Source organism: Athene noctua, chromosome 1, assembly GCF_965140245.1.
Source record: "Athene noctua chromosome 1, bAthNoc1.hap1.1, whole genome shotgun sequence".
Lineage (NCBI taxonomy): Eukaryota > Metazoa > Chordata > Aves > Strigiformes > Strigidae > Athene > Athene noctua.
In genome coordinates, this window is record NC_134037.1 from 29,391,117 (window position 1) to 29,418,872 (window position 27,756).

A 27,756-nucleotide genomic window follows, 5' to 3' on the forward strand; every position below is an offset into this window, starting at 1 on the left:
ATACTTTAAAAATTGGACTACTTTTAGCTAGTAGTAGTAGTAACTCCAGATGCGTAGCCATACCTGACAAGCTTGAAAGATTGCATCATAGTTTGTTCTTGCTCTTTTTCCATTGCTTCCAAGTTGTGTGCCTGTGGTGTGTCCAGGGTTGTTAACAGGAGCTACAGAGAAGTTTGGGAAAATGGAGTGGCTCCTGCAGCAGGCAAGAAGATGGGATTATTTTGGTGTGGAAGGTTGGGGAGATAATCCTAAACAAAGCTGTGGAAGAAAGCATAAGCATATCATGAAGATTCTTTGAGTGACATAAAAAGGAGCAAGCAAAAATGTCAGAAGCAAAATTAAAGGATTTTTGCCCTGAAGGCAGAGATCTGAAGTTGATGTAGAAGGCAAAGGGTGTGGAAGGAGTTGACTTCAATAAAAGTTACAGGCCTGTAAGGCTACTCTGAGGAGCAGCATTTTGAGAAGTTAGAGGTTACCAAGATTAGGGAAGAATAGGCATGAGGAAAAGCAGTTGCTTTAGTGGCAGAAGCAGCTTTTTGTGAAAGCCTGGGTAAAGGGACTAAAGAATTGGAGTCCATTGTTCCTAATGAAGATGGCTGCTCCCCACGGTGCAAGAAGGGAGTGTAAACATTGCCAATATAGTAAGTAGTAAGGATGGGTAGGTGAGTTTGACAACAGCAAGTTGGCTAGTCCCTTGTGTCTCATGGACTGAAGTCCATAGGGGTGGATAAACATAGATGTGGTAGCTGAAAACTTAAAAAGTAAAAATATTACTACAGAAGGGATGGAGGAATGGAAGAACATGAGGAGAACTGGGACTGGTTTCTTGATTTAATATATTTCCTAACTAGATCATTTTCTCTTCCAGCTAAATGAAAATGACGGACATAAAAAAGATCTCCCTCCACAGCATATTCAGTGTTTTGCATGCCCAAACTGCTTCCTCCTCTTCACCAAGAGAGACGAATGCTTGCAGCATATGTCAGGAAAGAACCACTTCCTCCAGGTTTCTAAATTGAGTGGTATGTTGCTACTCAGTGTACTGCTTTTCATTCCTTCTGATAAGTGATCCTTATGGTATGAAGTGGCTTACATTTTTCTGATGGATAAAAAAGCTTAAGGGTTTTAAGTTTGTTTTTAATGAATTCTTATTCTTCTTTTAAGGTCTTAAATGTGATACAGCTCTATAAGAGGAGATGCTCTGAAATTCATATCTGTGTGTAGAAATGATTCCTCCATCACAGTTGCTGTAATGAGAAGGAGACTTCCTTTATCTCCATGCTGTCAGGTCTTTCCTATAAGATTCTCATCCTTCAGTGACTCTGTGTAACTACTGTCCTAAATAAGTTTACATTTAGCATGTTGATAGGAACTCAGGCCTAAACATATAAATTTCTTTTTCAGCTCCAGTCAGACTAGCTATGGTGTTCCTTCCCCTTATTGTACTGTCTGAAGTCTGCTGGAGGCTGTTTTTCTTGTAGGTGTCTTTGGCATTCCTGATGGAAAAGACCTGTGAAAGTTTCTTCTCCATATAATTGCAAACTTGGCCTCTTTAGCTGGAACAGTGCTGCAGGTCTGATGCCTTGCAGTGGCTGCATTGCTACTGAAGGCTAAAATACTGGTTATGTTGCAAGCTAGTAACATCCTGAACAATACTCACTAGATTGCACAGAATGTATCTGTCTGATCCTGGTCCTGAAAACAGGGTTAATGACCATCATAGCTGTACTGACTTTTTAGTTTTGACATAAGCAATAGACATTTAAGCATTTACTTTAATGTTAAGTAAATGGTTGAGACAGAAAAAAAGATAGATAGATTTAACTTCTTATTCAAGAAGCTGCCATATTTTAGATAGTGTAGCTTTCAGGATAGACCTACATGGTCAAAAAGATTTATATAGGTCTCATCTTCATAACTGTATCTTCTGCACTCTCCCAGAGTGGCTGCAGGAAGTAAAGACATGCTTTGAAGGAATCTTCCTGCAGGTCAAGTCAGTACAGCCGTCTTCATGGAAGTGGCAATCTGCATGATTCTGAGTTCTCTTATGTATTGTAAATCTAAGGAACTTTATTCTCAAATAGGTTATTAATCCCAAATGTGCTGACTGTAGATGCCTTTAAAATCAGGCCATAAGTTTTAAAAAAGATTACTGGTAAGCTATTGCTTTGAAAAGAAAACACTGTTTTGTGCTTTTAATCTTTAGAGATGGATAGCACTCTATTGTTTCCTTTTCATTGGTAAGTTTTCATGATTAATATTACAATTGATATTATCAGCATGGTCCATCCTGCATGACTTCCTTGTCTCTAAATTAGAAAGACATGGATTTCACAGATGAACCACTTGGTGGATAAGGAATTGACTGGATGGTTGCACTCAAACTGTTGTGGTCAGCGGCTAGATGTCCAAGTGGAGAGCAGTGACTCAGGGACTGGTGCTGTTTAACATCTTTGTCAGTGACATGGACAGTGGGATTGAGTGCACCCTCAGCAAGTTTGCTCATGACACCAAGCTGTGTGGTGCGGTTGACATGCTGGAGGGAAGTGATGTGGGGACAAATTCCCGTGCAGGCCACCAGAAACAAGACCCACAGACAATCAATATGATTGGAAGTCAAGCCCAAACTTTATTAGCAAGCTAGTCCTTATATATTCTTGTGCATTCTAAAAGTAGCAGCAAGCCCTTATATACTTGTTGCTGCCTTGTGTTACTCTTGCGCATGCTTATTTCAAAAAATAGTTCCCCTCAGTACTTTCTACAAACATTGCTACCTGCACACAGCCAGTAGATAAGTTCCTGTTTCTGTAATTCCAAAGCACATTGTTTTCTTTTGGCCTTCTTGCTTTTAGATGTCGTTAATCTTCTGACCCGAATGCTGGTTGTACTTTTGAATTGTCAGTGTGTGTGGAAAGTTCAGCAAGCCGGCATACGCACTCACAAAGGGATGCCATCCAGCAGGGCCCTGACAGGCTTGAGAGGTGACCTTTGCAAAACCTCATGAAGTTCAGCAAGGCCAAGTGCAAGGTCCTGCACATGGGTCGAGGCAATCCCAAACACAAATACAAATGGGTGATGAGTGGCTTGAGAGCAGCCCTGTGGAGAAGGACTTGGGGGTATTAGTGGCTGGAAAACTGACTATGAGCTAGCAATGTGCACTTGCAGCCCAGAAAGCCAACTGTATCCTGGGCTGCATCAAGAGAAGTGTGGCCAGCAGGTCGAGGGAGGTGATTCTCCCCCTCTACTCCACTCCTGAGACCCCACCTGGAGTACTGTGTCCAGTTCTGGGGCCCCCAACATAAGAAGGACACAGACGTGTTGGAGCAGGTCCAGAGGAGGCCACGAAGATGATCAGGGGGCTGGAGCACCTCCCCTGTGAGGACAGGCTGAGAGAGTTGGGGCTGCTCAGCCTGAAGAAAAAAAATCTCTGGGGAGACCTTATAGTGGCCTTCCAGTACTTAAAGGGGGCTACAGGAAAGATGGGGTCAGACTTTTTAATCAGGGATTGCAGTGACAAGACAATGGGTAATGGTTTTAAACTGAAAAGAGGGTAGATTTAGATTAGATGTAAGGAAGAAATTCTTCCCTGTGAGGGTGGTGAGGCACTGGCACAGGTTGCCCAGAGAAGCTGTGGCTGCCCCCTCCCTGGCAGTGTTCAAGGCCAGGTTGGACGGGGCTTTGAGCAACCTGGGCTAGTGGAAGGTGTCCCTGCCCATGGCAGGGGGTTGGAACTAGATGATCTTTAAGGTCCCTTCCAACTCAAACCATTCTATGATGCTATGATATGGGAGTGAAGTTAGTTGAAAGGCGTAACCTCAAATTACTACCTGCTGATCATCACAGCTTACTAAACAGAAAATTCAAAGAGAATTTGCCTCGTAAGATACAGAGCAGTAGCAGCAATCTATAGTTCATAAGCTTTCCCATTCTCTTTTCAATAGCAATTTTTTTTATTCTGATGGTACCTGGAGTTACACACGGAGTATGTACTCAGAACAATGGAAAGTCCTGCACCTAAAATTTTAAGAAGAATTAACACTGAGGATGGGAGAAAGAGATGGTCATAGTATATGGGAACTTCTTAAATTATTTGCATACTTTTACCTTTTTTTTAATGGCTTTAAAAAAAAGTGTATGTAGTAAGAGTAGATGGGTGGTGTTAGAGGGAGGTAAAGAAAGTCAATAAGAACCTTCCTAAGAGATACCTGACCTTGTAGAACAAGGAAAAAGGAAGCAGAGTCAGTCATGGAGTATGAAAAAGCAAGATGCAAACAGATTCAGATATCAGATTGTTACAGATGTTTAAAAAATTAATGTAGTTTTACTTAAAGCTTCCATTGCACAATTACTGTAACTCAGCTGACACATAACTTGCTTTCCGAACCCTGTGACAAATGAGTATAACTGTAAATATGTCATCTGAGAGCTGAAATACTATGAAAGAACTCTTTTAATGTGTGATTACACTTTCTGCTGTTCTATATTATAGGTGAAATGCAGGCTGGCCTTCCTCTACCCTTCCCATCCTATGCAAAGAACCTTCTGATATCTTTGTGCAAAGAGGTCCCCTTCCAAGTGAAGTGTATATCCTGCTACCAGATACTGCGCTCGCATATGGAATTAACAGCTCATTTCAGGTTTGTGAGACAGCTGTCTTTATAATGTAAACATCCATAGATCAGTAACAGAGAGGTGGATGTGTTCTTAGAGGCGCTAGTGGATTTCAGGGTATCTAGGACCATCTGAATGTTAACTTCCTGAGTAAACTATCAAGAACCTGCTCCCTTTCCATGCCCTTTTACACCACACAGTCCACTGCAGAATGCTGATCAATGTCTGTATCCTTTTTGTTCCTTTATGTAACAGAACAAGAGAATGTGGTCTTTGTTCTACTGTTTCTAAGTTGGCAGCATTTGATTTCTTAAATGTACTGAGCCAACAATATAAGCATCAATCTGAGTGCTAGTTTTGGAAACTGGCACCTAATTCTCTTCAAAGTCCAGAGACTAGATAGGCATTGCATGTTTTTATTGGCAAGCTAGTAGATGAGTTAAAGTATACAGAGGACACTATTTCCACAGTAATTGCTGTACCTACTACGCAATATTTCAAAATAGATCTGAAAGTTTAAAAATACTTCAGGTTATGATATAACCTTTTTTTTAATCCATTCTAGAACACATTGTCGTAATTCTGGGCCCATGGCACTGTCAAAGAAGAGCATCTCCCAAGTTGCAGAGATATTTAAAACGCAAGGTCACTGTGAGAACTGTGATAAACTGTTTGCTGATAAGAATCAGATCACCCAGCATAAGCAAACCACTCAACATAACGTTAAAGTTCTTACTACCATGGAAGAGTCCATTTTAATGTTCTGCCATATCAATGGGAAAAATAAAAGCCAGTCTCAGTTGTGCCATATTGTGGATCGGTCAAGACTGCTCCTTAAAAGACATTTGACTTCCAATGAGTCTACCAGTGAAACGGGGTGTACTCCTTCAAAACGGAAGAGTGATTTAAAAGACAAAAATCAAGATGATGCAGCAAACCAAAGTCAAGGTAGTGCTTGCAAAGTAAAAGCCTGGTTTTGTGAATGCCTTCAAAAGTTTTTTACAGAAGAGTCAGTAGAAAAGCACATCTTATCAGCAAATAGGATCTGTCACAAGTGTGCCGTGTGTGGAAAGCTTGCTGAAAATTCAAGCATTATCCGTCTGCATATGAGTCGATTCCATGGGGGAGCACACTTGACTAATTTTCTTCTTTGGTGCAGAGCATGCTCTGTAGGTCTCAGAGAAGAGGATATTATGGGACATGTGACTGAATTGCATGGTGGACACAGTTACTATTATGAGCAAGAAGCTTTAGAAGATGAACCTATGCCATCCGTTTCTGACACAACATGTATTTCTGCAGGTGAAAGGAAAGCCTGCATTCCTAGTCCTGTGGAACTCTCCCCTGAAAGAAGGCCTGTTCTGGGAAAATGGCAATGCCGCATTTGTGAGGAGATGTTTGAATCTGAAGAGAGTGTCAAACAACACTGCATGTCCTTAGAAAGCCATGCATTTCACAGATACTGCTGTGGCTTATGCAGAAATCATTTCCGTAAAGTCGGAACACTACAGCGACATTTCCAAGAGCATCATAACCAGGAGATACAGACTAAATACTTCTGTGGCCTTTGTGGTAATCTCTTCTTTGACACAGAAGAAGAATTTCTAATCCATTATAATGAGATTCATAGCATGGACTATGCATTTGTGCCTGAGCAGATAGAAGTATCAATAAAAAAGGAGGAGGACTTCCTCCCAGTAGAAAAAGGAGACTGTTTAACCTGTGGTTGCCGGACAACTTATGTCTCTAGAATAAACAGAAGAAACGATTATGTGAATTGTCAGAAAGCCATGCTGCAAAAAGGAAACTTATGGTTTCGATGCTGCTTCTGTTCCGCAACTGCACAGAATTTTGCTGATTTGAACAGTCATCTCAACAGTCACACGTCACTGAAGCATAAGGAAGAGATGTATGTTGTTAGGTGTGCTGCGTGCAGCAAAAATTTCGATGATCTTGAGGGTGCACAGCAGCACTATCACATGAAACACTGCTTCTTGCAGAAACCTGATCTATCAAGTCTTGAATCAGAATCAGAAAATACAGTATTCAACTTCACAGCAAGTGGGGCTTGTGTGGACAGAAAACCTCACAAGCTAAAACTTGAAGCATCTCCATCCACAACTCAGGAAAGACCACAGTTGTCTTCTCTGCAGGGACAAATACAGGGGAAGAAAGGAGATAAAGATAATTCAGCACACTCTGAAGAACCTGGTGAAGGCTTGTAGAAAATTTTTCTTAACATTTGAAAAATATTGTCGTTAACACACACTGTTTTAGTATCAGTACAAGTATGTAGCATACCACTTGCCTACATTCAATGTATAAATCAGCTCAGAATTTAATATTTGTTATTTCTCAAACCTGCATTTGAATTCTTAATATTTGAGTTTCTGGAACTTGGACTCAACAATTTATTGCTGTATGCATGAAGTCTTTAAAAAACATAAAGTAGGCAGGTGTGAGAACCCTGGGACTAAAACATTTAATTTTCAAATTAGTTGGGAGCATAATTTGGTGTTAAATGGAAGTGGATAACCATGGACCCCCACATAGAGATGAAACTCCTAGAAATGTAAAAGTGTTCTATAATACACAATACATTCAAGGGAAACTTGCCTTCTTTGCATGCATAAATATTTATGAGCCTACTAGTGCTTTCTGTGTGAGCAGTCCTATTATAATACCATCTTCCCAGTTTCCTTAGCTTGCCAAAAAATTTCAGCTGAGAATTTGTATTCTTTGTATTAGGGTTTTTGCTTTAAGTATGCAAATAGTTTTTTGAAGTTCATGTCACTTCTAAGAATGACATTAAGAAAGCTGAAGGTGTACCTTGTGTTCAAAAATTGGAAGTGTTTTTAATTACTCATGGTGTCATAATGCTTTTGATTAAAAGGTTGACCTTTTTTGGTAGATAAAAAAAGTATGTCTCTAAACATTTTACATGCCTTTATGCATGTAAGCAATTAAATGTCACAGAGACCTGCCATAGTAGGGAGTGCACAGTTGAATATTAAATGGACTATTAAAATGTCTCGGTGAAGGAGAACAGCTTTCTGTGCCACAAAACTATCCAGCTCTACACCATCATTAAGCTAGATTCTACTTTCTTTTTTCTGATTTGTGCATTACTAAATGCGACTTCAGTTGATTTTAAAACAATGCAATCACCAAATAGGATCATGTTTTGTAACTTTCAGCTTATTAAACGGTTGAATACGTGAATTTTCAAAAGCGTATCTTAAGTTGATGTATGTTAGTTGACCACAAAGTCAGGTGAACTTTAAATGCGTCCTTTTTATCCCACTGAAGATGGTGAACTTCCTGATCTTGACTACCTGAGTACCATGACTCACATTGTGTTGGTGGATCTGGACAACTGGGGAAGCTTATTCACGCAGCTGCCAGCTAACCTGAACCAAGGGACATTTATCTGGGGCTTTCAAGGTAAAAAGCGGTTGAAGGAAATAGGAAGATGAGGTTAACAAGTCTACACAAATACTTAAGTGGAGATTCTTTGAATCTGAGAGAAAGAAGAACAGGAACATCCACTAGGGCTTCTTAAGTTGCGGTGTCACAGGCACCACATAATGGGAATGTTCTTGAACTTTTCTAACTCAGTCTTAATCTCCTAGTATTATTATTCCTTGTGGAATATTACTCCAGAACTGCTGAACAATTTAGGAGTCTTTCTGGCTTCCCTGCTGAACTTACTTAAGCTGTATCATACTAGGTTTTCATAATTATCAGGACATACATAATACTCAGAGATTATTTTCTTTCTAACTCCCAAGTCCTTATCATCATGTTCTTTTTCTTTCATTCCAAAAGGCATGTTTTTACATTCTTGTACTTGAATTCTGTTCTGTGTCTGGCATGCTCCTTAAGGGTGTTCCAGGTCATCCCGTACATCAACAGGTGTATCTCACATCTGGAAGATACCAGTAGTGGTAAAAGGTGATTGATGAAACTCACATTGTTATGAGTTTGTTAGAAAACTTTTTGTGAAGACTACCAATAGCATCTCTTTAACTTGATACTTTTCCCTACCTGACTATTCTTGAACCAACTTCTTGTGCGCCTCACTTTTTCTACTGGTTTCCTCTGTATCTGCTTTTATAATTATTTTGCATGTAGTACATTGAATACTTCAGTAAAGTCTAGGTAAGGGATAGTTTCAAAATACTTGTTGCCTGAAAGATAAGAATCATTTTAACAGACTTGTAGAAATTGTCAGGTGTGTTTTACACTTAGAAAACACCCTCACACTGCACTACTTCTTTACTTGATGTTCTTGATTATCTCTTATTTTAAAAAATAATCAAGAACATCCTGAAAGCTGAGTTTTCATGCTGCAGAGGATGGACAGAAAGACCTGTTGGTGCCAAAATCACTTTTTTTTTTTTCTCTTAGAAACACTTATTCCAGTTAGCTGATAAAGGCAGAGCGAGTATATCTGCTAAAGTGTAAGTTCTTCAGTCAGCTGTGCTTCTGGACCTGCAGTCTAATGTCTAGTTGTTAGGAGTTCTGGGAACAGATCCTCTAGTCTTCTCTGTTAAAGCTGGTTATGGTACTGAGTTTTGTTCTGCTGAGTGTTCTGCTCAGCCATTACTTCCATATCATTACCTGTATTGTCATTACCTAGCCTTTGGCCTCTCTGTACAGTAACAGCATTCTTGCAGACGTGTACAAAGCCACAAAAAATACTGATTTTGGGGTTTAGATTATACCTAATCATCCTGGATTTCTATTTCATCCTGGTTGGTCCATTCATTTGTATTCTCTTTTCTGTACAGCTGATCAACCTGTTGTTTATTCTTACTATCTTTTGTGAGGCTTTGCCCATCTTGACTTCTCATCAAATTTCACTTCATTTGTGCATTCCTTGACTTGGTTGTGGTTTTTAATTGCTGAGGGTTTGTTGTTTATAGTTACTCAGTCCATTTGGCCTTGGAAGAACTCTTTTGTACAGAGAAAAATAAGAAACTATTAGGAATCTGACTTGAAGAAATGTCAGGCCTGTTTGTCTGATGTCCAAAGCTACTCTGAGTTTTCTAAATAATTGTTTAGTAAAGAATAATTTTTCACAGTTATGTCAAACTTTGACACTTGCTTTCAGTCATGCTTTGTTACTCTATTTAACTTACTCAAAACTGGTTTGTCATTAATTGACCCAAACTTGCTTGTAATGACAGGGTCTTCTGTGCTGTTACTATTTTTTCAAGGTTAAAATGCCCTGTTTTGATTCAGTAAGAAAAAATTGTTTGAACCCAGGAATGTCTGAACTTGTATTGTTGTCAGAAATGTCTCTTCTCTGACCTATCTAAGAAAGAGAAATAATCCGTAGTACAGTCTTAATGATATTAATCTATTGTTAGAAGCATCTGTTAATGCGATAATCTTATGCAGAGGTACCTCTGTGGTAGTTAAGATGCAGTGCTCAGGGATGTTTTGAACATGGGCACCTGCTGGCACAGCACAGGCCAGCCCATGTCAGTGCCACTTAGTTTCTTGCTTCCCAAACAGGGTTGCTGCATGTAGGCTGCTTCATGGGAACAGCTCCGGAACATGAACTGGAAAACCCATGCCAGAGAGTTAATGGTGATTAAAATGAGCCATATTCACATGGGAGAATGCTTTAGCAGTTTTAGTGCCAACTGTATTGTTACAGAGCCTGGAAACATTAAGGCTCCCAGGCACATCTGAATTATTGTAGGTGCCTTCTCATAATAATGGTTTACAGCATTATTCGATGCATGCTTTTCTTGTTTGTTTAGCCTGTGAAAATATAGTGACATCCCTGTCTCTTCTGACTTTTTTCTGCTTTTCCTAGACAACATTTGTGACTTTTTAAAAACTGTTCTTATGTGATACTCCTGCATTAGTTCTGTAATCCCTGATGCCAATACAGCCTTAGCTTTGCTTTGAGTTCCTCCATTGTATTGCCCAGGCTCTGTAATAACTTCTGTTTTCAGCTATTCAGTTGCCCTTCACCCATTTGTGGTCTAGCTCTGCCAAAGTAAATACAGTTCTGTCATTGTTTTCAGCTGTTCTGGTCAAATGCTTCTGTTGTACATTTATGCAGGCAAAAGCCAGGGTTGGAGATTGCAAGTCTTTCCCAAACAGCAGTAACCAAGGCTGTCACCACAGATGACTTGCAAATATCGTTTTTATCATGGATAGATACCCTAAACTGTTTCTGTGAAGTTTGTTACTAAATCTTTTTGTCTTTTGGATCATTTGTTTACCTTAAGCTGTTAAACTGAAAGGGGGGGGAACAAAAAACAAAACCCAAACACACAAACCCAGGAAAAATCTACTAAAGATAGCTCCTACTTCTGTATCAGACCGTGGGTGGGCAGGTTAAATACACAATCTGCTACAGCCGGTTTCCTTGAGCCTTAGTTTCACATGTCCTCACATGAAGTGCCATCAGTGACTGCTTTCACTTTCCTTTCAAAATCCTTTCTTACATCCAGCCACTTTATCATCTGGTAGATAAAGCAACATTTTTTCCTTCCCATTGCAGACCCATCATTTCTTAGCAATGGAGAGTATCATGAAATTCTTATTCACTACCTTCAAATTGTCCTTCTATTTGTTTGTCTTTTTATGTTGTCACAGTAACTGTAAGCTCCTCTGTTTTTCCCCTCTCTTCTTGAGAGACTTGCTGCTCCATTCCTTTCCCTTACACCCTGTTTCAGCCTGGTATTATTTTTATCTGTAGTAAGCCTGTTATTCAGCTCATATCTATTAAACTGTTTTCTTAGCCAGTAACTACATGTTTAGGATACTGTTAAGAAAATTCCTGCACACACACACACACACACACACACACCCCCGCCCAGTTGTAGCCCATTTTGCTTATCCTTGACTTCATCCAAGTGTTTGTCAGGACTGCAGCATTTTGTTTCAGCTGTTGCTCCAGTTCTTGGATCTTTTGAAAGAGTTCTGATGTGTCAGGCAGTTGGAAATAATCTTGGGCATTACATTAGTACAGGATTCCCCAAGAGAAGCATTTCTTTTATTTGTACTACATTCCCAGAGCTCCTCTGCTTTTGCACATTAACCATAACTGTGCATAAAACTGGAAAAAATACATCCTTTTGTCTAAACGCACATGATATCGACAGGATAAGTTTTTCAGGATTAGAAGAAAAATTAATGCGAAATTGAACGGGAGGCTTTGTGTAGGATCAGGCTATCTACATTTTACTTTTTTGCTTTCTAACCCAAGAACAGGGGCTTATTTGGGATTTTGGTTTTATATTTTAGCAGCTTTCACATTGGTCAAAATAAATTCTGTTTTTAAAGCCAGATTTCTTTTTGCTTTTGGCTTCTTGCATTCTTAATTCATGGGGGCATTTCTGTTTTTTTTTCTTGTTGTGTGTGGGTTTTTTTAATTATTATTCATTGTTTAGGAGGATACAGCAACTGGAAACCTCCAGTGCAGTGCAAAATTTACAATTACCTTAAGAGGATTGGATGTTTCTTTCTTCATCCACGTTGCGGTACCAGAAGAGAAGCAGCAGACTTTGCTCTATGTGTTCATGTAAGTTAGTGCATGCTTTCTTTATTGTATTCCTGTACCCAGAGAAGAGTGACAGACGATATGTGCTGTTGATGTTAAGTACTAATTACAGATGAGATTCTTGGACTCTCTTTATGTGACTTCTGTGTACACTAAAAAGAATGATAAACCTTTCACTGAATTGAATGGAGACAGCCCGTTAAGTGATTTACTTCTTTTTTTTTTTGTAAGAATGAAAAAGTTAGCCCAAATAGTACATCAGTCTGTTGTCGAGGGGAAGGGAGCCAGTTAGGAAATGAAGAATAAAACCCCATAATTCTTACAGTTTCTGTTTCAGAGTGAAATATTAACTCCTGCTTCCTGCTTCAGGTAGCCCAAATCTAGAGCCATCTTTAAGATGGAGTTGGACGGGTGCCAGTTTCAGCTGTTGGGCTGACAAAGAGCAGTGCCTCTGTTCAGTTAGACCTAGGGCTTTGGCTGGGTTGGGAGAGGTGGAGGTGAAGGACAAGTGTCTGGAATGTCATGTTCTTAATATGGTGCTTTATCAGTTAGATAAAACTACTTGAGAATCTAATTATACAATATAAGCATGTTTTGCAACAGTGTATGTTACATTACACTTTTTTATGGTTATTAAAGTGCTCTGTGCAGATGACTTGTTTTGTATGGAGATGGCTCTGAAATGCTCCTTTTTAGGAGTTTGTTCCATACTCCTTCTGTACTGTTCTGGTAGCCATTTTCTGTATCGTCATATGTATAGAATAAATGCAGTGTCAGACTGGTGAAATAATACCTTTCACAGTCATATAGCATGCATCAGACCATAAAAGCAGAGGCAAGTAGCTGTAGCAGGCTTTCCTATGAAGACCTGTCTTATGAGATCACGTTTTTATCTTGTGGAGTTTGGCTCGTTTTTCATTTCAGCACTGGTACTTTGTTTCCATGCAGGCTGGTCGTCTGGATGAGCACCTGCCCAAGCAAATTCCTTTCACTGTACTTTCTGGAGACAAAAGCTTCCTGGAACTGGAAACTCAATTTAAGATGACCCAGCGATCAGCTCGCATCCTAAATCCTCACCATATCGAAGGAGACATGATGTGTGCTTTGCTAAATAGCATTTCAGATACAACAAAAGGTAGAAAGTAAACATTAAATACAGTCTTTCCAGCAAACTAATAGTTCTTTGCAATTAAAAAATTGAACACCTGCTGCTAACACAAGCTGTTGCTTGATGCTTCTTGTATTGCCCTAGTATTTCAGTGAAATACGGATCAGAAAATCAGTTTGCTTGGGGCAAGCTTTAAAAGCAGACCTCATTAAGCATTTTTATTCAACATAACAAACTCTGTCCTCCCTGTATTCTTTATTACAGCAGGAGACAAACTTGTTTCAGTCTGAAAACTCCTTTCTAGTTAAAAAAAAGCTGTTTAGAGCACTCTCATGTGCATATTTGTCAATTTATACTCAAATCTGCTTTGCGTTGTTGTTCTGGGCCTGAAATGAATGTGACCCTGCTAAAGCATCATTATTTCCCAAAATATCTCTGCCTATTTTAACTCTGATTGTCCTCCTGGCTACTTCCAATGTTTTCACTGGCATGTGGCTCACACATCTCTTTGGAGGAAAGAGTATCAATGAAAGCTTTTAAGTTCGCTAGCATACTCTAATTCACGGCACACTAAAATGAGCACACTGTTTTTATATAGGACAAAGAGGTTTGAGACAGCTCATTTTCATGCAAAGGATACCAGAGCTGAGATGAGCTTTAATACTACTCATTATTTTAAAATATCTTGAAGTAAAGTTTTCCTAGAACACCTGACATTTCTCTGTAGACACATTATTGCTTTTCCTGGCTCCTTGTTGTGGTTTTGGGGACTTGTAAGTTGAATGTGCATTACAGAAAGTTATTTCTGAATTAGGCCTAAACTGTTTTTGGAAAAATACACTGCTAGTATTGATGCAGGTGTATGAGAGCTATCACATGGTGCTGCTGTCTTGGAGTGCTAGCACTGAATTGGTATCGATTGATTAAATGGAAAAGGGAAGACAGGATAATTAAATAGTTTCCTGAAAATAATTATTTGTGGTGAGTTGAAATTTATTTATGTGTTTCTGATACAGAAAAGGTGCTTATGGAGGTTTCTGGCCAACCTAGGCATTTACTGGTCTAGATTTTTCAGCTGGATTATGGAGATGTGATTCCCAGCCAGAAGCAGCAATACCAGTAAAATTTCTTGGCATAGTTAATTACAGAACTATCACTTTCACTAGTACAGTTCATCTTGCTCAAGGGGGAAGATTACTTCTCTCCACAGTTATCCATAAAAGCTACACATTGAATCATTGCATTTCCACTATAGATGTTTTCTTTGTAGAGCGCACTGAAATTCCTAGATTAATAGATCTCTTCTAATGTAATTAGAGCTATAACTATATTAACATGGGAGGCTGCTTTGGCTTCGGGAGCTCTGCATGTTTTTGGGAGGAAGAGCTGGAAGAGAGGTGTAACTTGCAAGCAGTCAATTTGAGTCAGTGTAGCCGTAGGGACTTTCTTGTAGTTTGTTGTGTGACAACGATACAAGATGATGCGGAGAGGGGAGTGACTGTTTTGCTACATAAAGGTACTCTAGCTCCCTGCCTAGGTAGCTTTGCTAATATAACTTTATTCATCAGTGTATCCTGGCTTAGAGGTGTGAAGATTTTGAAGAATTTTGAAGATTTTTGAAGAGCTAACTGTTTTCTGTGTATAAATTATACTCCAATATTTTTCTTATATTAGTCTTGCTTTCAGAAGCTTTCTAATCTAACCTTTCTGGCAATGCCCTTTACTACATTAATAGTTAATTTACTGTTATGGTGATGGGCACTACTGAGAGGCCCCAAACCTTAACTAACTGGCTAGCTGATCATTGTGCATCCTACTTCAGTTATGCATGTGGTCGTTATAAAACAAAATATATACTTTGAGCAGGAAGGTGGTGAGAATTGTGCATGACTCCTTTGGCTCTCGGCATTCCCTGTCAAACTTATAAGGAACAGAATTGTCTCGAGCCATCCTTGGTCCCCTTCTCCAGTCAGTGTCAGAAGGTGGAGACCCAGATAGTGAGAGCTGCCTTTGTCTCCTGTTCCTGTATTAAAACAAGACCAAGACATTAGAAAATTCTGTTTTGGTAATAGGCCTGTGTTCACTGTGTAGTGGGATGATGTCGTTACCAAAAATCAATAAAGTTTTTTTAAAAAGATAAAACCACCACATAATGCAAACTTTACTGTGTGGGTCGGCAGCATCAGCAAGCATTTGCAAGTCTTGGTGTGGCAAGATCAGTATCAGAGGGCTGAGATGGAAAGTCATGTGGTGTATCATAAGCTGATATAAGCTGTTGTCCTGTTACAGAAATGCAGCTGAATATGAGGAAATATAAACAAGAATTCCCTGCTTTGTGACTTTCTCAAGTCTATGGCTGTTATTCTGGAAGGAGAAATAAGTGAGAAACAGTTACCACAGAGTTGTGTTGAAAAATATGACAGTTGTTGGTATTGGATGAGCTTTGAAATGAAAAAGCAGTTTCCCTGAATCACCTTCACAGAGCTATCATTAGCTTGTGAACCGCTGGATTGTGTTTGGATTGTGACAACCTCTGACAGTTGCGCCTTGTGAACCATTTTACCGAGTCACCAGAACTGCTGGGGGAACTGTGGTAGTGCATTCATTTTAAAATAAATAAATAAAGCAGAAGTACCTCTGCGTGTTGCTACAGGATATCAACTGTTACCTTAGGGGATCATTGGCTGTAGTAGATGCATGAATTTACTTTGAGTTACAAAGAGCAGGCAAGACATTTATTCTTATTTGTTCTCTTTTGTTGCTAAACGTGAGTTGAGAAATACAGGTGGGGTTTTTTATATCTTTTATGCTGAAGGCACAACACATGATGGGAGACTCCTGCATGTTAATCGAGTGGTTTGAGAAGGGTAGAAAAAGGAATTCTCAATGTTTCCCTTTATAATTCCTTTGCAAAGAAAAGTTTGTAGCATGCAGAAAACCACCATTATTCCCTTGTCTGTGTCTTAACACTTGATATCTAGTCATGACAGTACTGCCACTGCTTATACTTTTTAAATGACTGCTGGACAATAATTGAGGGCAAAGCTGATGGTAGGTTAGGGGTCAGTCATACCCATCCTGACACTGACAGGAATGCCACAACATCTTGGTTGACAGAAGTGATTTTTGTTAAGTTGATGACTTTAGGTTACCTGTATTTCTCATGGTCTTATTCAAATGAAATCCTTTATTGACTGAGCTCTTAAGTAAAACAGACTTTTTTTAATAATAAGAGGACCAAATTTGTTGGAGTACTTCTCATTTCTTTTAAAGATCCAGGCTGTCTCGTGAGACTGTCAAAATCAATGGTGTGGTGATACGTCAAATAGCCATTGCACCTCTTTCAGTGGGTCAGCCCATAAGGTTCGTTTCCACTGTGCTCAATTGGAGTTGTCAGCCTGCATCTTCAGTCTGCTACTATTGCCTGAAGAGTTTAAATACTGCTGAATGCAGCTTCTGTGAGAGTTTGTATTTGGGACAGCAGGATTTAACTTCATTTTGATGAATGCTGCTAAGCTTCCTAGCCCCCACTATTCCAAAAAGCTTCTGGTTTATCGACAGCCGGCAAAAGAATTTAAAAGGAGTTAAGAATTAATTTACTGAAGACATTGAGCATAACTGCTTGTCTTCTCAGTATTCAGGTTTTTGTGGGCACTGAGGTCCAATTTGAATACCACATCTGACCCCAGTCTGCTTTTTCCAAACCTTCAGTTAACACAGACTGAATGACTAAAGATAGCCTCCAGCCCCCACTGTCCAGAGAGGCTGAATGTGAAGGGCATGAGCATCTGCAGTATGCTGCACCATGAATGAATGATAATTACTTTAGTAAGAATCTGTTCCTTTATTTACATGGTTATTGCCATGGCCACAGGCTCTTGCAGTATGGAGTGATAAGGAAGTCACCTTCGAGTTGTAACCTTGTGTTTAGCTACAACAGGAAGTTATTATTTGCTTTGGTATGTCAGTGGCATCTCTTATGTGCGTCTTTGAATATATGTATATGCCCTAGGGAGAAAGCAGTGTGTTAAGACCTAAGATAATGAGTCTGAACAAGAATTGTAGCCAAGTAGATGAATTGGGAAGATCTCACCACTCAGATGATACAAAAAAATCCTCAAGGTTTAGTTTAATCTGGTGGTGACTTTGAGAGGTGTCTAAGATGAAGGTTAAATGAAAGTGTGAGTGACCATCATGGTATTGGCCAGTTTCCAGAAAATGCAATTGGAGGAGGGTTGGGGATTGAGAACTTTTAAGTCATGCTACACTTGTGAACAGATGAATGAGCATTTCTAGGGACAGATATATAGAGTGAAGCTTTAGTTTGCATGGAGGAATATAGGTCTTGTGTATTTGTGAACCCTCAGCAGGGAGTAGTTGTACTTGCATTTATAGATGATGTTACCTTAATGAAGAAATGGAGATTAGAGCAGTAAGTATTGGCAGAGTATGTAGGGAGGGTTCTCCAGGGACATTTTGAAGAAGGAATAAAGGAAAGGATTCTGGAAGCCAAGTAACGGTATTTTAAAGTCAGCATGATCACACATACTGAATGTGATTGCTAGTGAAGCTAAGGATGGGATATTCATTTTAAGTTTTTGGCTGAGTATTTACTAGGATCCTGAATGATGTAACTTTAATGATATTCTTAAGGTAAGGTAGCACTAAAACTTCAGACATCAACTGTAAAAGGAAAAGGGCCAGTAATTGGAGACACTAAGTGTGATATTAATGTCAACATACATTGAGATAGGAAAGAGGCAGCTGAGACTGGGAGTTACTGAGAAGAATAAGAGAAGGAGCATTGTAGGAGAGAAGTGGAGGTAGGGTGAGACTGCACAATGCATGAAGTATTCAGGAGGTGAATTATGAAGTTCTGCAGCAAGGGAGGAGGACTGAGAAGGAGAAATCGAGTCTCTGACGAGACAGAGGAACTGGTAAACCTGGTGGAAATTATTAATGGGATAGTGGTAACTGGGGAAGTTGCAAGAGAAGAGGATCCAGGTATCGGGGAGGGGGGTAATTATGCTGAGCCATGTGGGCAGCTAATCCAAATTCAAAGTGTGGCGCTTTGTTCTCAGGACAGTGGGTGGCGCTTGGATTCTGTGAAAGTTTTTACCAGTCTCTTCCCAAAATAGGTTTCTATGAGGGACTCATGAAATGTCAGAAACTCCCTGTATTTCATCCCATCTATAAGGTTAGTCTTTGAGCTCTATATTCATCCAGAATTTGCTCTCCTGGGGTTTTTTTTGTTCTTCCAGCAGGAATTTGGCAATACCTGAGGACAATAGTGAGCAATAAGATTTCTTTGAGAGAATAGGTATGGTCAGAGTTTCTTGTTGTTTATTTAATAAAATGTACTAGAGAAGAGGCTATATCTTAAGATCTATTGACTGAGAAACTGGGCAGTTGTTTTTCCTGTGACCCCAGAGGAGTTGTGAGCTACAGAATGTGCTAAGGATTTTAATAAAAAAGGCAAGGCATGCCTGATTTCTTCAAATTAAACTTTCTCATGTACTCTTCATCATCAGAAGATGCCAGCAGTACCAGGAGTATGTGCTGATGAAGCGTGGGCTAGATGAGCAAACTGAGGTGGACCGAAAACTGGCTGAACTGACCCGGAACATGGTGATCAGTGACATGAAGTCCAATTGGAGGCTAGTAACCAGCTGTGTACCCCAGGAGTCGACACTGTGTCTGATCCTGTTTAATATCTTCATTAATGACCTAGATAGTGGGGCAGAGTGCACCCCCAGCAGGTTGCTGATGACACAAAATTGGGGGTGGAAGCTGATACACTGGAGGGTTGTGGCGCTTTTCAGAGGAACCTTGATAAGGAAGAAATGGGCTGAGAGAAACCTCATTAAGTTCAACAAGAATTGCAGCGTTCTGCGTGTGGGGACGAACAACCCCAGGCACTGATATATGCTGACTAGGGGTCAACTAGCTGGAAAACAGCTTTGCAGAAAAGCACCTGGGGTTCTTGGTGGACACCAAGTTGACCATATGCCAGCAATGTGTTCTCAGGGCTAAAGAAGTTCGACACTACCCTGGGCTGCATTAGGACTGTTGCCAGCAGGTTGAGGGAGGGGGTCCTTTTCCTCTACTCAGCATGGTAAGGCCATAACTGTCATGTTCTGAGCTCCCAAGTACAGAATCTTTTTGGTAATATTCAAAAGCCATCTGGACAGAGTCCTGGGCAGCTGTCTCTAGGTGATCCTGCCTGACCAGGGGGGCTGGACAAGGTGACCTCCAGAGGGCCCTTCCCACCTCAGCCATTCTGCGATATTTGCCTGTATATTCTTAATTGCAATCCAAGATCTCCTTGAAAGCAGAGTTCAGTCACAGGGTACAGACACAGTACAAGCAACACCAGATCAAGCACAATGGCCTGTCCCCTGTGGAAGAGCAGCCTGGTGTCTTCTGACTTAAATGCATCTGTTTGATCAGTTGGCCCTTCCTTCTCTTTGCTTGACGAGTGATGAGTTCCACACTAACCATTCTCGATGTCTAGCTCCTAAAGGAAGCTGAATGCCTTCCTTATGCCCTCTTATTCTTGGAGTATTTCTGCCCAGGATTTTTGCCTGCAGACAGCATTTCTTCTGACAGTTAGTCTTATTCCTGATTCCCATAAAGTCATATAAGAACATCTTAAAATTCTCATCTTTACTGGTTTTGTGCCTTTAGTCTTTGCTCTGTGTAGGTTTGGGGAGGGTGGGGATGGGGGAACACTGACGACAAGCATAATGGTGTTTTTCATTACAGAAAGTCTCAATGTAATTTGATATGCTGTCAAGCCTTTGCATGAAAAACTGCTAAATAAGATTTGGTCTTTGATAGCCTCTTAATAGGTTACCTTTCACCAACTCCATGGGAAGTTGAATGTGTGTTAATACAGTCAGGTAACGGGGAGAGAAGTCTTGCAAATAATGACCTGCGAAGGCAGAGCGTAGCTCATAAGACTTCTAATACGCTTCATAACCACATTTGACTCAAACATAACTTTTCCTCTCAAACTAACACAAGATCATCAGTACTAACTGTTTTCAAGTTTCATAGTTTCTGGAGTGGAGTGGTGTTGTCTTCAACTATGCTTTAAGCAAACTTGTTTTCTGTGACGTTGTAACTATTGTCATGTCCTGCTCAGATGAGGGAGACAGGTGACTTAGATTCGTAAATCCCCATTGGAGTGGACAACGGTGAGACAAGTCTGAGTCCATCCACTGACATTTATTAATTTCTCACTGTGTACTAATTGGATACATAGTCATTGGCTAAGTATATAACAAGCTATGGCAAGTGATACAGTCTGCCTTGCATTACTTAATGGTAACAAGGGAAAAAGGAGAACTGGGAAGAGACGTAATAGAGGAATAGAGATCACCAGTCCAGGTTCCTGCATTGGTCCCATCCAAGTTTCAGGGATGCATCTGTCATCTTCACTTCATGTCTTTGCTTCTTCATGTCATCTTTTTTCTTTCCTATTCTTTGCCCCCCCCCCCCCCCCCCCCCCAATTTATACATGCTTCCCTTGGGTCTGTCCCCTAGGTTGACCCACATACCCATGTATTACAGGTGTTTGGAGGAGTAAGGTTCTTCAAGCGATGATGTAACTAGCATGATCTTGTTATCTTCATTAGCATATGCAGGTGCATCGACTTTAATATGCATTTTGTGGATAATGAAGCAAAGGTCATTTACAAGACAGATGGACTTTACAAGATGCATCAGAGCAGAACTGTCCTGCCTTCTCAGGACTCCCTCCTCCAGCTGCATCCTGTGATATCCAGGCAGCCTTACCAGCTCCAAAATCCACACTGTCCATGCCATGACTATAATTTCATTACTTGTGAGTGTTTGAAACACTTCTCAGCTTGGAGGGCCTCTGCTCCCCCCATCCCTTATCTTTTGCAGGCTGCTTTTTTCAGTCCTTGTTTCTTGCAGGCCTGTTTCAGGGAGTTAAGAAGTTGTCTCTCATAACTATTGAGTAGTATTTAGTTGTTGCATATCAGGCACAGTGATAAATCATGGGGCAGGCAGCTTGTTTTAAAAACATTTAAATGTTTTTGCATGCCAGTTTGCATATACCTCTGTTCCAATATGACTGTGTATCCTGTGTTATTACAGTGGTATAATTAAGGTGGTGTGACTAGCAAAACACTTCAGCAAGATGAGGCCTGCACTAAACTTTCTTAATGAACTAAAATAATAATTCTATCTACAAATCCTGTTTTATCATTCATAACTGTCCTAATTGACAGTAGTCAATTTAGCTGCTGATCTGCTGTATTCTGAAAAATAAGTGTCAAGTTAGCCTGTTGCCTGGGTTGGGTCAGCCAGGAGTAAGCAGGAAAGTGCTTCCTCCAACAGTGTGTCAGTGTGTTGCCATCATGGCTGCTTCTGTGGTGAATGTTAACTGACTCTATAACCAGTTCCAGGAAAAGTATCTTCTTTAGATCTTATCTGAAAGAAACTCCTGGATTTCTGACTACTCCTATCTTCTGCTGTTTAACCATCTATGCAAGATGCCAATCGGAAGAATATTGCCTTGCCTGTTTGCTAGCATGTTCTGTCAAGTCAGCTAAACAACTTCTACAAGCCTTCAGAAAAGTGCTCATAATGTTTTTTTATTTGAAATGGTACCAAACCAGAGACCCTCTTGTACTACGCCTTACTGCTCACACAAACTCAGTTCTTCCATTGTATTTACACCAAGAAATGAGTTAGAGAGTGATTGCTTCAACAGGTACAAAACCTCTTAGAGCAGTCCGAGATGTCTTCCAGGCTGGAAGATTAAAAGGATGGTTAATAGGGCGAAGCTGCTTGTGCAAAGCCTTTTCTCTGCATTTTTTCCTCTCTTTTCATAAATTATTGTAATGACTTTTTTGAGTTGTGTGGATTTTCCTTTCTTTTGTTTGCTTTAGAATATGATGTAAAGAATAGTATCTATTCTGCCCAGAGATAGTAGGCAGTTCCAAAAAGCATTCACAGTCAGTCTGGCAAGTGACTGGAGAAAGACCATTTTAACTGCAGTGTATATCCAGCTATTTCTGGCATCTTTGTGAGCTTCTAGTCTGTTTGATACCAGCTGTTGGAGTCTGTATTCCTGGAATTGGGAAGGTCAGCAACGTTGCTGTTTGAACAAGGTATATGTGTCAGAGGTTTGAAAGCAAATTTTAGAAAGTCTACCTGTTACTTTGAATGCCTAACTTGGGTCATTTAAAATGCCAGAAGTCACAACAGTCAGTAAATTAGATGTCCATATCAGAATGTTCTTTGCTGGTAAGCGTTATCAGGAGTACACTGGTGTACTAATAAATATGATGACTTTAAGGGAAGTGCTTATGTTGGTATAACTGTAGGAGACCTAGTTGACTGCAAATACTACAAGACCTCATTACAGAGACCATCTCCCAAAATAGCAATAACCTGTAGCAGGAGAATGTATACATAATGTGATTCATTGACTTGTTTATTTTTTAACTTGTAGCTTACTGACACTGTTTAAAACAAATTAAAAAAAAACCACCTTGGGTACACCAATCCTTACTAGATACCTCAAAACAGAGCTGTCATTCTGGAGCTGGAAACCAGCCTCATGAAGAGCATTATTTAGAAAGGGAAAGGCAGTGGAGTTTTGGCTGGGCTTGGCTACGGTGAGTTAGCAGATTAAAATAAGTGTATCGACATTTTTCTTCTGTGTGACTTGAACAACATCTGCTGAATTGCACTGCTGAGTTGAGTTATAGCATGTTCATATGGAGTGTTTAGGCAACAAAATACAGCTACAGTCATTTGTAGGCAGAGACACACTAAGATTTCTTCTCATAATTAAATACGTGATACATTTTGTATAAAGTGAGTAATGTCTCTTTTTAATAACTATTACAAAAAACCTAATGCAGTAGACACAGTAGCTTCTGCACCTGTTATTTCTTCTTACTGTTTTAAAATAAAAGTGAAGCAGTCTTTTTCTAGATTTTGGGAAGAAAGAGAAGAAGGTAGCTGAAAAATAACTCTGTCTCTTGAGTTTACTGTCTTAAACTACCACTATGACGTATTTGGATTTTCAGATTATAACAAGTGTGTTTCTTCAAATCCAACCTACAGTTGAGGGCATTGTTAACTTTCTTTATTAGAAGCAGTGTGTAATTCCTGTTTCATTTGTGTATTTAAGGTTCAGATAGCGAAGACGAAGATATCAAACTAACAATGAAGAGGAGCTTAGAAGAAACAAAGAAACAGGAAGGTCTGTTAATTTTTACTTTTCAGTGTTCAGGAATGCTATAATTATGGAAGATACAGAAACTAAACTTAAAATCAGTTTTACAGCAAGTGACATCTTAAGAATACTCTCTAAAATATGCTGGGCAATCTTGAGTAGTTAAGAACACTGTGATGAGTTATAAATAAAAAATAATTTCCTAATCTGAGAAGTATGCCAGCAGACTCAAAATCTATTTTATTGATGCACCACAGGGTATTGTGCAATTAAAGACTTGACTGAGCTTACTTTGTACCAGTTTAATATGACTGTGGTGACTTAGAGTACTGAGTTTACTGACTGAATAGTTGAACTTCTGAATAAATAGTTCAAAATTAGGTGTTATATCTCAACAGAGCACTCTGGGCTCCTAAAAGAGCTGTAGATTTATGTACAAGTTTGAATCAGGAGTACAGCTGTCTGCTCATATCATACCTTACCTTATTTGAAATTGTTTTAATCCTTTTGCTGTTGTGCTTGATGGTGGTGTTTATACAATGTAGCCATTGATTTTTCATAACAGACTACAGTGCACTTTGAAAATAATTTGTTTAAAAGGCTTGACTGCCCTTCCACCTGATGGAAATAAAATTAACTTTAAAAAATAATTTATACAAGGTCAGTGATAAAACTGATAACTGAATCTTATATTCCCATAATTTATTCAGTTATACATTTACCAACTGTTACTAAATATTGTTATTAAATGTACAACATATTCATCTACAGTACTGCAAGTTTGCTGCACTCGGGTCCCCCTAGCACTGGGTACTGCCACCAGGGATAGCAGTGGCATTTAGTGCGTGCAGGAGGTCCTAGTTCAGATGCTGCAGTGCTGAAGGCATCTGACCTTATGAAGCAGCCTGGCTGTAGCTGTGTGCTCTGCGCCTGCATGGTTAATGGCAGTTCTGTCATGGGCTAAGAGGGAGTGAGGAGGAGGCAAAATAAACCCCAGAAAAGGGTAAAAAAAGGAAAAAGCACTAGCAACTGCTGGAAGAGGGGAAAGCAAAAAGCAAGTGTAGACCATGTGATGTTTTCCTTTCAGAAACGTAACAACTCTATCAGCAGTGCCGGATGTTACAGTAAAGTGCAGGTGAATGAATTATGGCTCTGCTGACACGAGAGACCATTCATTGATACTATTCTGTTCTAAATCTAGGCCTTGCATAAAATAGCCTGACAGTAATTAAAGTTTTTAAATCTGTTACATTAATACATATATAATTATTGTTTCCTTTGTCATAAGAACAGACAGCTTTTTTATAGGATGCACTTGTGTGCTCCTAAAACAGAAGATGAGTAATTCAAGAATGACAGTGTCTGAAAGCTGCTTTATTTTTTCCAACCATACCATTGGCATTAATATTTACTGTACATATAAAGTTTGTCTAACTGATGATACTTACTTCACTAACACCAAACAATTAGTGCCCAAAGCAAACTAAATGCAATGCAGAAACAAAGTTTCTTTTCTGAGTGTTATAAAAAGTGTTTGAGAGGCTGTTCACAAGTCAGATGAGTTCACTGCAGTCTTCCCCACCACCATCAAGAATGTTACAGCCCTGATCTAGACTATTCTTACTGTTAATACTTTTTCTCTACTTACGTCTGGCCTTCCTAATAAGAGGGACAACAGTGGTGACAAGTTAGAATGTAGATATAGGAATATCTACTGATAAGGCACTGAAATGAAAATACTGAAACCTTGTTTTGTGTGTCTGTCTTTTTTTGGTTTAATACTTTATTTTTCTTAGTGCATACATATGGATTCTAATCTTGGTATTATTTTGAACAGTAAATATGTAGTTGCATTATACTCTTAATTCAGGGCAGCCCAATGATTAGTTTAATACAGTGGAAGGTTGTAGAGGTTATTCTTTGTTTTGAAGTGTCAAAAAGCTAGCATAAAACAGAAGGAGGGAAAATAATTTCATGCTGTTTCCCTACCTTTTTTTGCAGTTTACTGACATCACCCACAGAAGTAATTTGTAGCTGTGTTTATGACTAGTTATCAACCATAGTTTGAGGTTATAATCAGGTTTTTGTGTTTACGCAGAGCAAGATGTGGAATTGGAAGAGGCTATCAAGAGAAGCCTTGAGGAAATGTAAATGAAGATACTTCAGTACACTTAACACCATGTCATCAGAGCTGCTCACAAAAATAGAAACTTGGTTATCTATTTACAAAGGTTCAGAAATACCACTTCAGAAACACATCTGTATCGTGAATTGTTAGATTTATAATCTGATGTCCTCTGTCATGCTGATGAACAGGTGGAGTTTATGGATATCCACTGCAATATATTGTGTATGATAAAAATACATTTTTAAGCCTTTGCATATTCTGTTTCTAATGGATGATGACTAAGTCTCTTCAGTCTAGCTGTATAGATTGTTGCCTAATTAGTAGGCTGGTCTTACTAGGTATTTTGGGGTTTTTAGTTGTTGTTTGTTTAAAAATGGTTCACGTATTTAATTTTTCTGTCACAATGTCATTGTCTTTATTTACTTTTTCATGTGGTCTTTGTAACAGATAAAAATAGTAAATTCCAATTAACTCAGATTTGCCTAGCTAATCTTGTTACAAAGAGAAGCTTAGATCCCAGGTTTATAAATTGAACATATGGCTGAACTCTTGCCTGTGGCCAGTCTCACCTCAAAGACCATAATTTTGTTCATGTCCTGTCTGTTATAAATGTCAGAACTGGGACCACAGGTTGTAGAGTTAGTTAGCTTTATTTTTATAAATGTGTATGTTTTTTCAATAGTAGCATGGTAGAGTGGTGTATTTGATGGCTTAAAGTTTGACGGGTTTGGTTCCTCTTTCTGATCTGAGGCTGGAACAACTATTTAAGGAAACAGAGGCTATATAAACTTTCTAGTTCCGTTTGGAATAGATGTGAGAGAATTTAAGCTGTATTATTCTTATATACTATTGTCTTTGTTCCCTTCTGTTCATGAAGAGGTGGCCTTGGATAAATGAATGTAAACGTGTTCATTATTTTTGTACTGTCCTTATTTTAAGGTCAACAGTTTTTTCTGTTTAAAATTATCTGTGCCACCTTTCTCAGTTCCTCCATTTAAAAATACCTATGCAAAGCTGACCAGCTTTACCAGCCTATTATACTTCAGTTCATGATTTCTGTCAATCAGTAAGAAATCTCAATGTAATAAAATACCAGATTGATTTTTGTATTATTATTCATTAGTTTGTGAGTTTGCTTCTAACTGCTGCAAATAATTCATTATGCAAACAAATACTTTTTGAGGAGAGTAAGACAAGGGGAAGGCTAGATTTTTCTCACTCAGAGTCAGAATAACTACAGCTATGTATCACTGGTTAGAAAAGCTGGAAAACTATCCCTGGTTTATTTCCAATCATGTTTCCGATATAATTGCCATCTCTGAAACAAATAGAATGAATGAAGAATCTAGTGAGTTATATCAGCGTTCATTAGCAATCATACAAATTGAAGAAACTATTCAAATGCTAAAAAACAGTTTGAACACTTCCAGTGCATTTGACTGACACCCACGTGTTACAAAGTGAACAGGACATCTTAATGTTTTTCCCCTGTGTCTGCAAATCTCTGATTAGTCGCACTCCTGTTCAGATCTGCTGCTGCTGAAGAAGCCCTATTGTGGAAGATTTTGAGTTGCCTTTAGCTACTGACATAAGCTAAATCAGTTCAGATTTTTTTTCCTACCAAGTTCTTCTAATACAGGGTGCAATGACACAGAAAACAGTTTTCATCCTCAAAAACATCTCAGTCCAAGTTATAGAGGATTTTTGGCAGGTTTTTTTCAGTGCAGACCCTAAAGTTGCAAATTTCTTTCATCTGAAAAGATGTTTCAGCTTGAGAAAGTTCTTTGCTTGGCTCAACAAATGTTTAAAACCTGGGTACATGGTCTTCTCCAGTCTGCTGTGTTAGATTTTGATCATGTGCTTTATTCCTTATAACATTGTCATAAATGTAAAGTTTGCTTGTACCTGATGAGCCATCACTTAATCGGTTGCATTAAAAAAGAGGCATGTGTGCACACACATTCTCTATCTTTACTTGGAGCTCCAGTTATTAACATATTGTATTGGCCTCCTCATCTGCTTAGCAAAACAAGTAGCAAATCCCCACCACTGCTTCTGTGGTTTTTATAAAACAGCGAAATAGAGTTCTAGTCTCTGTATTCTTTTTATGTTAAATGTAGTCTCCAGAAATATCGACATCTTGAAACTTGTCCTCATTT

At 39.2% G+C, this 27,756-nt stretch overlaps 1 protein-coding gene across 4 annotated transcripts in view; it reads left to right on the forward strand.

Annotated features, from left to right (window-relative positions):
- ZNF451 (zinc finger protein 451) overlaps positions 1 to 26,712 on the forward strand; it is a 42,837-nt gene extending 16,125 nt beyond the window's left edge. For 3 of the 4 annotated variants that reach the window (XM_074895793.1, XM_074895792.1, XM_074895794.1), the window contains exons 8-15: positions 869 to 1,022; positions 4,490 to 4,637; positions 5,177 to 6,828; positions 7,921 to 8,055; positions 12,030 to 12,160; positions 13,088 to 13,274; positions 23,425 to 23,496; positions 25,568 to 26,712. In XM_074895793.1, the coding sequence (XP_074751894.1) occupies positions 869 to 1,022; positions 4,490 to 4,637; positions 5,177 to 6,828; positions 7,921 to 8,055; positions 12,030 to 12,160; positions 13,088 to 13,274; positions 23,425 to 23,496; positions 25,568 to 25,620 (2,532 nt within the window). In that variant the 3' untranslated portion in view covers positions 25,621 to 26,712. The remainder of the gene's footprint in view (positions 1 to 868; positions 1,023 to 4,489; positions 4,638 to 5,176; positions 6,829 to 7,920; positions 8,056 to 12,029; positions 12,161 to 13,087; positions 13,275 to 23,424; positions 23,497 to 25,567) is intronic. The other variant, XM_074895795.1, reaches the window with a different exon arrangement.
- Positions 26,713 to 27,756: the final 1,044 nt, after the last annotated feature.